Below are 13,042 nucleotides of genomic sequence, written 5' to 3' on the forward strand. Positions count from 1 at the left end.
GTGTGTGTGTGTGTGTGTGTGTGTGTGTGTGTGTGTGTATGTTTGTGCATTTAAACACCAGCGATGTGCAGTGATGGAGTGACTGACAGCTGCTTGAGTAATTAATGAGTCTTTTTGATAGCGCACCATTGTCAGGAAAGATTGTGTGGACGATCCGGAAGGGGACATGAAAGAGCCTTATTCAGGAAAAGCTCAAAATAAGTGCAGATTGGCAGCCAATTTTACCCAAATATGGATAGACAAAAAAAGTTTGCAGGCAAGATTAGGACTGAAAGACAGATGGGATGGACGAGTCATCCATCATGAAAGGAGCGGGTTGGGCCTAGAAAGGCTTCTGACAGGGATTGAGCAAAATGAGACAGCTTGGATCTTTTTGTTTGTGTGTCTTTTTGTCTGTTGATCTGTCTATAACCATCATAGCTGTCCATTTTACAGCCCATTACATTTACATTAACAGTACTACTGAAGAAAGGTAGCACACCCCTACGTTGTTTCGCCTGCATGTTATGCCACATGGCTGGTTAGAAAGTGTTCTTTATAAGGCAGCATGGACTTCTCAAATTTACGTTGCATCTTGACTTACTGTTGAGGAGTTGGTGTTTTGTTTTGGGTAAGTTCAGGCTTGCCATAAAGGACTTCAGCTAAGAGTCTTGGGCTTTGTGAGACCTGAGTACCTTCAAATTTAGCTGAGTTTTTTTGCACTGAGATTTATTTTGCCAGGCTAATCATCTGGGGATTGGGCCGCCAAGGTCTCCACTTTTGTCCGCCGCCCAACCCTCTTTGCACCAGTCCCTCACGGTTCCCCCTGCAGGTGGTGGGCCCACTGGGAGATGGCCTCGCGTCTCTCATTGGGCTTGGCCCAGCCGGGTCCCGCGAGGAGCAACCCAGCCACCAGGCGCTCTCCGACGAGTCCCGACCACAGGCCAGGCTCCAGGGTAAGACCCCAGCTCCGCTGTACCGGGCAATGTCACGTGCCTCAATTTAATCGTCGTCATGAGGGGTTCTTGAACCGCTCTTTGTCTGACCCGTCATCTAGAGCCTGTTTGCCATGGGAGACCCTACCAGGGGCATTTAAGCCCCAGACAACATAGCCTCTGGGATCATTCGAGAACTCAAACCCCTCCACCACGTTAAGGTGGCAGTTCAAGGAGGGTGGTAAAGTAGGTCAATGATCGACTTTGTTGTCATATCATCAGACCTTCGGCCGCATGTTTTGGACACTCGGGTGAAGAGAGGGGCTGAGCTGTCCACTGATCACCATCTGGTGGTGAGTTGGATCCGCTGGAGGAAGAGAAAACCGGACAGACTTGGCAGGCCCAAGCGCATAGTGAGGGTCTGCTGGGAACGTCTGGCAGAGCCCTTGGCCAAGGATGTATTTAACTCCCACCTCCAGGAGAGCTTTGACCAGAGGGGGATGTTGGAGACATAGAGTCCGAGTGTACCATGTTCTCCGCATTTATTGTTGATGCTGTTGCCCTTAGCCACGGCCGTAATGTCTGTGGTGCCTGTCGCGGCGGCAATCCCCGAACCCGGTGGTGGACACCGGCAGTAAGGGACGCTGTCAAGCTGAAGAAGAAGTCCTATCGGCTGTGGTTGGCTTGTGGGACTCCTGAGGCTGCTGACGGGTACCGTGAGGCCAAGCGTGCCGCAGCCAGGGCGGTGGCAGAGGCAAAAACTCAGGCCTGGGAGGAGTTCAGTGAGGCCATGGAGAAGGACTACCGGTTTGCCTCAAAGCAATTCTGGCAAACCATCCGCCGCCTCAGGAGGGGGAAGCAGTGCTTCGCCAACACTGTTTACAGTGGGGGTGGGAGGCTGCTGACCTCAACTGGGGACATTATCGGGCGGTGGAAGTAGGATCTCCTCAATCCTGCCATCACGCATTCCCTGGTGGAAACAGAGGCTGGGGAGTTGGGGTTGGACTCTTTCATCACCCAGGCTGAAGTCACCGAGGTGGTTAAAAAGCTCCGCGGTGGCGGGGCTTCGGGCGTGGATGAGATCCGCCCTGAGTACCTCAAGTCTCTGGATGTTGTGGGGGTGTCATGGTTGACATGCCTCTTCAACATTGCGTGGCGGTTGGGGACAGTGCCTCTGGACTGGCAGACTGGGGTGGTGGTCCCCCTTCATAAGAATGGTGACCGGAGGGTGTGTTCCAACTAAAGGGGGATCACACTCCTCAGCCTCCCTGGTAAGGCTTACGCCAGGGTATTGGAGCGGAGAGTCCGGCCGATAGTCGAACCTCGGATTCAGGAGGAGCAGTATGGTTTTCGTCCCGGCCGTGGAACACTGGACCAGCTCTATACCCTCTACAGGGTACTCGAGGGTTCATGGGAGTTTGCCCAACCGGTCCACATGTGTTTTGTGGACCTGGAGAAAGCATTCGACTGTGTCCCTCATGATGCTCTGTGGGGGTGCTCCAGGAGTCGGACCTGTTCCCGGTGCATGTTGGACTCCAGCAGCCAAGACCGCTGGGGCGGTTCGCAGCCGAGTGTGAAGCGGCTGGGATGAGGATCAGCTCCTCCAAGTCCGAGGCCATGGTTCTCGACCAGAAAAGGGTGGCTTATCCTCTTCAGGTTTGAGGGGAGTTCCTGCCTCAATTGGAGGAGTTTAAGTATCTCGAGGTCTTGTTCACAAGTGAGGGAAGAATGGAGCGGTAGATTGACAGATGGAGCGGTGCGACTGCCGCAGTAATGGGGGTGTTGTGCCGGTCCGAAAAGCGAAGCTCTCGATTTACCGGTCGGTCTACGTTCCTACCCTCACCTATGGCCATGAACGAGATCCCGGATACAAGCGGCTGAAATGAGCTTCCTCCGTAGGGTGGCCGGGCACTCCCTTAGAGATGAGGTGAGGAGCACGGCCATCCGGGAAGGGCTCGGAGTAGAGCCGCTGCTCCTCCACATCGAGAGGAGCCAGTTGAGGTGGCTCGGGCATCTATACCGGATGCCTCCTGGATGCCTTCCTCGGGAGGTGTTCCAGGCACGTCCCACCGGGAAGAGGCCCAGAGGACGGCCCAGGACACGCTGGAGGGACTATGTCTCTTGGCTGGCCTGGGAGCGCCTTGGGCTCCCCCCGGAGGAGCTGGAGGAGGTGTCTGGGGAGAGGGACGTCTGGGTGTCTCTGCTGAGTCTGCTGAGTCTGCTGCCCCTGCGATCCAGTCCCGGATAAGCGGAAGACGACAAGTACAAGTATGATTTATTTTGCTCAGGAACTGAGCAAAATAAATCGTACTTGCTATCCTTCATTGAACTACTTGCTGCTATTAAGTTATATTATATTAGTTAATTATACTAACTAATACTATTTGGCTGCTGCTTAGGTCCCTTATGGTTCAACTGTATCTTACTTCCTGAGATGCTTGCTCAGGATGAGGGATGGCTGCAATGTCAGTGACTCAATGCATTCAGTTTGGTCTTGCTTAGACAGATAACTTTGTAATTATTAGCATAATATGATCATTTAAATTTCCATTGCAATAACAATTGCATTGGACTATTTTTTATTGTATTTTAATGTATTGGAAATATTTTATTATATATTTTCTTGAGATGATGGTTGTTTGAATTAATGCTATATAAACAAACAGAATTGAACTGAATCTTTCTTCCTGTTTATCAGGTACTTGTTGGTTTTACTGGGTATTATGATTATGATGATGATGATGATAACAATAACGATTATTATTAATTTTTTTGTTTCTTTGTTTATTTATCCTGTGAATTCACAACAAGAAATCCACTATAAAAACATCCAGCTGCAACTGAGCAGTTACATTGTATCAAGTCTGTGATTTTGTCCTGGGCTGTACCTTTGGGTTTGATTCAAAGGGGCCAGCCATGATGTAACTGACACTGGCTATAATGTTCACCATCTCCACACCCAGCTCCCCTCCTGCCCTCAGGCCTTCTACGGGCCCATCCTGTCTCCTGAGATGCCGTATTCATTATTTACACCCGGGGCCCCCAGCGGGGGCTGACTTAACTAATTTTGTCTCTGTCAACTGCCTTTTGTAAAATGCACATTAAGTGATAAGTCATATACAAAACAAAGAAAATGTTTATATAAACACAAGTAGACATGGTAACTACTTGAGCCTTGTTTGTCTCAGTTTCCACGTCTTGTTTGCTCGCTGGTATCTTTAAGCTTTCAGACAACTTACACAAAACTGAAAGGTTGTGAAGAGATTTGAGCAAAGAAGCATTTCACACTCCTGACTGGAGAAATAATCCCTTCAGAGTGTATATCTTATGCTAGGCATCTTCATTGAAGAATCAAAGTGAAACATCAGGCAGCATATTTGTTAGACTCACAAAAAAAATAAAAAATAAACTCCCTAGTTACTTCTTAAACATACAAATATTCCTTTCCCAAATAAACCTTTGCAGACATTCCAGAGACAGCTCCTGGCAGCCCAAGTCTCAAATGAATATTGCTCTGTTTTATGTGACAACATCAATTCAACTTTGATATTTATGCTCACTGAAGTTTTAGCTCTGCTAAAGACAGGAAATGGACAGTTAAGTTATACTTAACTGGATGATTCTACTGTGAAAATGGATCATTATTTGTTGGTGTCATGTTGTGTTTTAGCTCTAAACTTCTTTTTTGTTGTTGCTTCTCTTTAATTGCTCATTCTTGGTTTATTTTTTTCTTAGTTTGTTTACAAAGTACATGTTGCAGTGCCTTGCAAAACCTTTGTCACCTTACAACAACAAGCCTCAGTATTTTTTATTGGGAGTTTATGTAATAGCCCAAAACATAGCAGTTCATAACTGTGAAGTGAAACACGTAAAAGGATATGCGGCTTTCAGAGGTTTTAACAAGAAATACTCTGAAAACTGTTCTATGCATTTGTATTCAGCCACTTTCACTCTGCTTGCCCTAAATTATTTCTAGTGCAACCAGTTGCCTTCAGAAGTCCTGTTAGTGAAACAGGGTGGTGGCAGTATCATGCTGTGTATATCCTTTTTTTCAGCAAGATGGGAAGGTTGGATACATTTGGGAAGATGGATGGAGTTAAATATTGGGGAACCATGATAAAAACCTGATAGGCACAGAAAAATACATGGGACTGGTTTTACCAAATAGCAGGATTATCCAAAACACAGACAAATCTACAGCTGAATTTTTTAGATCAAGGCATATGAATATGGTAGACTGGCCTAGACCAAAATCAGTGATCAGAATCTTTGAAAATACTTGACAATTGATGTTCACTGACACTCTCCTTTCAATCGGACTGATCTTGAGGTATTTTCGCAAGAAGAATGGGCAACACTGGTAGAGACATAAATCACACTTGCAGCTGCAACTGTAGCAAAAGATGGATCTCCATGAAGATTGACCTGAATACAAATGTATGCCACTTAACTGTTTTAATTATTTTGATCATTTTTCAATTCCAATTAAAATTCTTGTGGTTGCATTGATAGCTTTCTCTTTACAAGACACTATATATTTAGGTAAGGTAAGGTAAGGTAAGTTTATTTATATAGCGCTTTTCAGTAACGAGACACTCAAAGTGCTGTACATACAATTACAATACAATCACAAAGAAAATAAACACAGATACAGACACAGAAAAACAAATCAAATGATACTACAATCCTTCTGAGAAATCTAAAAATCTCTGGCCAACATTACAGTGATACAGATAGCATTAATAATCCTTTGGGTTTTACTGGTAAGAGCTGGTTCTAAACCAATCTCTCTAAAGAGGTAATTATATCATTAAGTCCTCTATGTAGGGGAAAGCATCTTGTGCTAAGAGAGAATGATCCTTGGGTTTGCTGGTTTAATGCAGTTGTAGTCCAATAACAACAGTCATTGCATCCATTGAAATTTAACCAAGCAATCACTGAGTTCTAACTAAGGAAGCTGAGTCACTGATGTAAAAGCAGCTTTTGTTCAAATTTTTAAGAAACTAGTATTATTTTCCTCTCACTGGTAAATCTAAAATCTATGAAAAGGAGAAGAAATGAAGAAATTAAATCCACATTTAGGTAAAAATAAGGAGCATGGGAAAGCAACACACATAAGCAAAGATTTTGCAGGGGCATGGTGGACTCATGAGGGTGCCAATATTTAAGTATGATCATGTGTGCAAAGAATTAGACTGTCAACACTGACGAAGGTGCCATTGTCCTTGAAAAAGAGATTGAAGTTTTATCAAACGGTCATTGCTGGGGCAGAGCGTCGTATTTACAGAACATCCAGGAGAAATGTTTTGATAAGAAGCCTGTGAAGGCCATATTGGGGCGCCTGAGTTAGACAAACAATAAATGTTTTGGTTCAGTTCGGCTGTGATTTTCCGCCTGCCTTCAAAGTCTTACTGGCATTCTCAATTTAAAATCCCAATAGCCAAATTTCTGGTATTTTCAGTAGATCCGGAGCAAACAACTTTCTCCAAGATTAAATCATATCACCTTTGAGTCCGGGAAAGGCAGCCAGCGTGCGATTCTGTTCAAGGATCGCGTCCAGCTTGCGATTCGGCTCTCTTAACATATCAGTCTGAGTGCTGAGAACTCTAAAGATCCCTTCAAACATCCCAGGCAGCTTTGGAGTGCTTTGAACAGCTGCCGATGTTTTACAAATCTTCCGAGAAGCCAGGTAACCGCCAACTCCAAAAAGCAGAAATCCTGTTATCAGAAATCCAATTATGTACAAATCTTCCTCGACTGACATTGTTGTCAGGCACACAATCCTCCACTGCTGCCAGGAATCCATTGCGTATCCGGAGAAGAACGTCCCGTCTGGACAAGAGGGTTCCCCTTTACCCTATCTTCCCGTTGAGAAAATTTGATCGATTGCGTTGAGAGACCAGCTGACCAAATTCATAATGAACAAATTAGGATATGCTAAGAAAAACATAGACAAAAAGCTGAAGCAGGGCAAAAAATGGGGGAGGATCAAGGAGAGAGTGGAAAAGCGTCTGACCCCACCAAGAGCAGAAGAGAAAAGTCAAAATTTAGTACATCTACCAGCTGTTTTGTCCTTGTTATAGACTCAACTTAGTAAGAAGCACACATTTGTACTGGGCAGGCCTTTGTTTGCAGATTGTGAATGATTTTTTTTCTGGTGTGTCCTACTGTTAATCCCTGAACCAGCCGACCTGTGACAGAAACAATCAATGCCTGCGTTACATGCACCAAAATAAAGGCACCTGTTTACTCATTTAGGAACAATCTGTTTTATCATCTAAAAAATTTAAAGTTAGAGACTTAATATCAGCATCCTTGAAGTTTTCCATTGGAGAAAGTCGGGCTGTTTTCTTTTTCTCTCTCTTTTCAACACAGTGTGTTACGATTGATTTCATCACCTTGGAAACAGTAAAGTCATTTATAGCATAGCTGAGTGAAACCATATACTTTTAGCAACAGATAACAGTTTTATGTGAAGTAAAAATACGGCAGATTTAATACAAACCTTAAATGTCCTACTCACATTTGTAGTTTTAATGGCTTCATCCTGTCCCCATTGTGAGCTAACTGCACTTCATTATGACCTATCAAAGTTCTATCATAAAACTCACTCATGATGAAAGAAAGAAGAAACACAAACAAGTTTCTTTTGTGTATTCACATTCCCTTCTCTTGCCTTTGTCTTCAGGTGCAGCAAGATGCTGGGTGGGCTCCCTGAGTATGGACTGAAGTTCTTGCTGGTCCTGATAATGCTTCAAACAGCAGGTTCAGGTGAGTACTTCTTACCAAGGGTAGTCCTGGTTTAAAATGGCATGCATGTTTTTAGGTTTTATTTTGTATCTTGGCAACAACTAAGCTGTTGAAGTCTGGACACATGTACTAAATTCCAAAGCTAATTGTCTCTATGTTCAGGGTAAAGAGCTAAACAGTGAGGTGTCCAAGATGACCATGCTGCTCTGTCTGGATTCTTTGTTTGCCTGAAAAGCTGGTAGAGAAGCATGTGCCTGAGAGGTGTTCCTCCAAGTCATTATTAAAGAAAAACTGCCTCCTGATACTGCCACATTACTTTGCTAGCGTTCTAAGAGTTACGTATCAATGTAACTTAACATTTCCCATGGTAATTATTGGTGTAAATGGCTTAAACCTCCTTTTTCGTAGTCTAAGTTTCCCCTTTGTCTTATAACTGCAAGGCATCCTCATCAACTTGTACGAGATTTAGGGGTCTTAGTTACGCTTCACAGAACTCAGCCAGCTGCTCTTGTGTGTAAATAATGTGTGTTAGGAAATCAGTTAAACAACATACTCCCTAAACCAGCAAGGCAAAGTTATTACTTAATGACAGTTTCAGCAGAGAAGAGTTTAGAATAAAAACCTCAACAAGTACGATTTCCCAGATGATTATACTGTTTGCAGAAACATAAATATAAATACATTTTTCTGTGTTTTTCTTAGCATTTGGACAAAGTTGTTTTTCTTACACCAAAAGGTCACACCATTATTGTCTTAACCAGGGGTAAAATTCTCTCTAAAATTGCATATAGATATATTACTTTAAATCATGAAAGGCCCTTGAAAAATTAAGCGTGCTTTGACTATAGTACAAAACACATGGCCTGACGTATCAGTTGTCTGTTTCCACTCAGGTGTGTTGAGTCTTGAAATCTCAAGAAAATTAACCGCTGGACGACTTGGACTGAATTGGAACCCTAAAGATTGCTCAAGAAACTTTGGGGTTCCAATTCAGTCATGATTTCTGAATATAAATATGAGCCAGATTTATATATTTAGAACTAAAACACTTTAAAGAAATATTTAGGCTGAATCTATTTTCCTAGGGTCATTCCTACCACTAGCATTTCCCTTACCGCTATCCAGTGTCACTTAATCCAGAAGGTGGTTAAATATTCCACTAAGAGATGAAACACTTCTTCAAAAGCATGATAATTTCTCACCAATTTCCATCAGGTATATGTCATTAACACATCATTTTTATTCATATTAAGGAAGAACAAAAATGTAATCCCAATGTAGCCTGTTCAAAATAATAATAAAAAAAACACTGGAATATATTACAAATTTTTTTTTTATTAGTGTTGCTAATAATATTTCAACAAAATAATATTTCACTTGGTATATAGTTTTTCCAAAACATCACTCAAAGTATGTAATTTTCAAATATATGGAGTATGCCAATTACTAGTCTGACAGCCAATATAGGCAGTATGTAGGGCTCAACTAACAATTATTTTGCTAATCGATCTGTTGACTATTCTTTTGATTAATGGATTAAGAATTGGATAGCAAAAGGTGCTTGATAAGAGATTGTTCACAGAATTTGAACCAGGTGATGCTGAAACTATGCCACTTGTTCTGGATAGAGCATATTTACAGACAAAGAAGATTTTACATATTATATGCAAAATGCTAATATTTTTTGTACAATTTTGGCCCAATTTCTACCCTGAGTGGGTAGTTCTTTCAGCAAATGGTATGTTTGTTTGAGTCTGTATACTCTAGTTAATGAGTTTTCGATTACTAAATTATTTGACGATTATTTCAATAACCGATTAATCACAATTAATCCGATTAATTGTTTCAGCCCTATAACTATGTCAAAGTTCTATGTGCTTAGTACAACAATGGTTTACTTGGGTTACTTAAGAATACATCCGACTTTAAATTCCAGCGACTTTCCTGTTTTAATTCCTGCAACAATATATATTAAATAGAGAAATGCGTCTATATTTTTAAATTTTGCTTTTTGCGATGAAAAATTTTGGCCCGCATTAAACTACACATTCTAGTAATTGTGACTGTAAAATATTGGAAAATAAAGAAATATTTGATCTCTGCTTTTTGTTTAGAAGGACTAATAAAAATGTACAATGATATCAAACTTAATGTATCAAAATACTTCAAATTAGAGATTATGGTGGGTATTCCAGGCTGTTGTGCTGGGAAATCGTAGATAAAATGCTGTCAAAAGATGTAGCATTCAACAACAAAAGCTGAATGTCATGGCAAGATGGTTCTGGGTTTAAATCTTGGGGCCTTTCTTCAGCCCTTTCTGTATGGAGTAGATGTGCCCATGTGTGGGATCTCTGCAGGTACCACAGCTTGCTGCCACAGTCCAAAATATGCATGTTAGATTCAGGGCAGCAGCTAATGATTATTATATTAATGAAGTATTCTATTAAATAATCGGTCAATAAATCGAGTACCTGATTATCGATTATCACATTCTGCAGTTACTACTTAAGCTTATTTTATGAGTCATAGAAACACAGAAAAGAGAAAATGCAAGAAAACAACCAATTCAATTTCTGTCATCGTTTTCTTTAAGGCCGACTTGACCCACATACAGAGAGAACACTCAAACAGAGAACCGTTTAACTCAATGATTTATTTACACGGCTTCCGGAAATAAGACGTGGAGAGTTAGGCGGCCGGACGTCAGGCTGTAAAGGAAACGGCAGGGGTGAGTAGGGATTCAAGTCAGAATTAACTACAATGAAACTTAGCTCACAGTTTAGGTGGGGCGTGATCCGTCAGGGGAAGAGATGCGAGTCTGGCTGTGTGGCTGCACAGGTTATGTATGGCGTCACATTCCTGCCAAAAATCAGAGGAGCATATTAAGCGATCACAACAGTGCATCTTTTAATCGAGAGAGCGCATAGCTCTGATCGTGGGCGTGCAACTTTATTCGAGAGCCTTTGAACGCAGCACGGCGAGCAGTAAAACACACCCCTGCACCCATCTGCACCCAAAATTACACTCTCTCGCTCTGTTTAGTGGGCGTATTTGTCAGTTCGGGGCAGAAACTCTTCTGATTGATCTGATTGGCCGGATTTTCACCTCATATCTGGTCGCAGCCGGCACAGGACATTGCCTTGGATGTTGATTGTAACACTTTTTTACCGGTGACGTTTATTTTATTTATTTTTCAAGGGTGTCCACTGAGCCGGATGTTTCAACAAAATTTTATTACGGTCTCATAATGACAGTAAAGATTCTTGAATGATTATTGATTACTTTATAGCAATCGGTTAGCTGTGGATATGTTAAATTAATTAGCCTGAGACAATTTCTAATTGTAGATGTCAAAATCTCAACACTAACAGCATGTCTCTGAGAAGAGGTTTTCTCTAAACTGTGGATGCTGATTATAATAACCGTTTTATTGACATTGTTGTTTGATACAGTTGAGGACAGCATTGAAGAGTTCATTTTGTGAGATGTCAGTGGAAATGAGTCTCACACCACTCTTAACATCTGTAAGAATCTTGATTTCTTTTTGGATAAATCGACCAACTTTTCCTTTCCTTACCTTATTTATTCCTTGTTTTCTTCAACGCTTTGAATCCACGTCAAGTTCCCTGCTCTTCTTCTTCTCCTTTAAGGCAAAGTCCTGTGCCGGCTGCGACCAGATATGAGGTGAAAATCCGGCCAATCAGATCAATCATAAGAGTTTCTGCCCCAATTGACAAATATGCCCACTAAAGAGAGCGAGAGAGCGTAATTTTTCTGCGAGAGCGAACAGATGGGTGCAGGGGGCGTGTTTTACTGCTTGCCGTGCTGCATTCAAAGGCTCTCGAATAAAGGTGCACGCCCGCGATCAGAGCTATGCGCTCTCTCGATTAAAAGATGTGCTGTTGTGATTGCTTAATACGCTTCTCTGATTTTTGGCAGGAATGTGACGCCATATTAGGCAGGAGCGTTCAGAATGGTCCAGACGGATCCGTGGGAGGGTGAGCAGGATCGCTCGATCAGACTGGTACCATCGCAAAGGCGGCTGCCAGGCCAGAAAGTGATCCAAAAAAAATCCAGATTCCGTTGAAGGTGGTTCCTAGGAAGGTCCTCAGCGAGGAGCTTGGTTTACTGGCCTAGGATGAAGGGAAAAAACACAGGCTATTAGTCAAAAAACTTCTTCTTAAATACTTTCAAGGTAACAGAGGTACGGGCCAGGTGATCACTACCGTAGAGGGCAAAAACACTCAGGCGTAGAAGTGCTGGCGAGGCACCCTCATATAGTCCACCAGTTGATGAGGCAACAATGTACACCTGTCGGTCTCTCGGAACCCAGCTCCGACGCCCCTTAGCGGTGGAAGAAGGTTAGCAGCAGGCAGGGTGGAAAACAGACTGACAATTTCTTTTAAAAAAAACAACAAAGCATGGCAAAACTCACGCTCAGTTTCTAATCTGAGGTATGACAAAACTCTTGCTTTTTTCCCAAAGTTCAAAAATTTATGAGAAATAAAAAAAATTATATTAACCTTTAAAAAGGTAAAAGGTTTAAAAAGATTTCTCAACACACTAGTGTGTATGTTTGAGTGTGCATGTTCTTCTCCATTCTTTAAAGAAACCTCTTCATCACTTTTACGGGAGTCTAAAGAACACATTAAATTGGTGATAAATGAGGTAGCGCTCATCTACTAAAAGTACTGTTAATCTAGCAATATTTACTTTAAGTATCTAATTTAAATCAAGATAGAAGCACAGCAACAGGTTAACATGTTTTAAGTCATTCTGACCTGCTGCTGTGCTTTTATCGTCATTTGTGTAAGACACTTGCAGTATGTTCTGCATAGTTGTTTTTTCTTTTTTTGACAAAACGTACACACTGTCATTTAATACCCTGCCAGGTAGCCACTACGATTAACAACATTACCCCTCTTGATCAGACAGTACATGTAACCTTAGCCAAAATGTGTCTCCTTGTACACTATAAAATGCCAGATTCTGCACTAACAATCACAGATTTAGGTTAGAATCTTTTGTAAAGGGAACAGGAAAAGCTCAATGGTTGCAGTAGATGTTTCCTGCTCAGGTGTTGCGGCATTGAGGATGTGCTATTGTGGAATGCTATTTCAGTTTTGCAGTACACACTCTGTGGTTGTGTTTTTTCTTTTTTGTTTAAGTGATCCCACACCTTTCGTTGTTTTCTCTGCACTTCTTGCCCCTTGCAATCTTGTTCCATAACTGATAATAGCACGTGGCATCCATGTGACAACAGCGACCGTTATGCAGCCTAAATACCAACCCGACTGGAAGACAGTGCACCAGTTAGTGGAACAGGACTTAATGTAGCCTTAAGGCAGATCATTTGCCTGGAGGAATTTTAGTAATTA

The 13,042-nt window shown here is 42.1% G+C and overlaps 1 protein-coding gene across 2 annotated transcripts in view; it reads left to right on the plus strand.

Annotated features, from left to right (window-relative positions):
• The window catches only part of ncanb (neurocan b), a 250,046-nt gene that overhangs the window by 52,852 nt on the left and 184,152 nt on the right, over positions 1-13,042 (plus strand). For both annotated transcript variants that reach the window (XM_047375781.1, XM_047375782.1), the window contains exon 2: positions 7,603-7,685. In XM_047375781.1, the coding sequence (XP_047231737.1) occupies positions 7,603-7,685 (83 nt within the window). The remainder of the gene's footprint in view (positions 1-7,602; positions 7,686-13,042) is intronic.

Source organism: Girardinichthys multiradiatus, chromosome 9 (genome assembly GCF_021462225.1).
Source record: "Girardinichthys multiradiatus isolate DD_20200921_A chromosome 9, DD_fGirMul_XY1, whole genome shotgun sequence".
NCBI lineage: Eukaryota > Metazoa > Chordata > Actinopteri > Cyprinodontiformes > Goodeidae > Girardinichthys > Girardinichthys multiradiatus.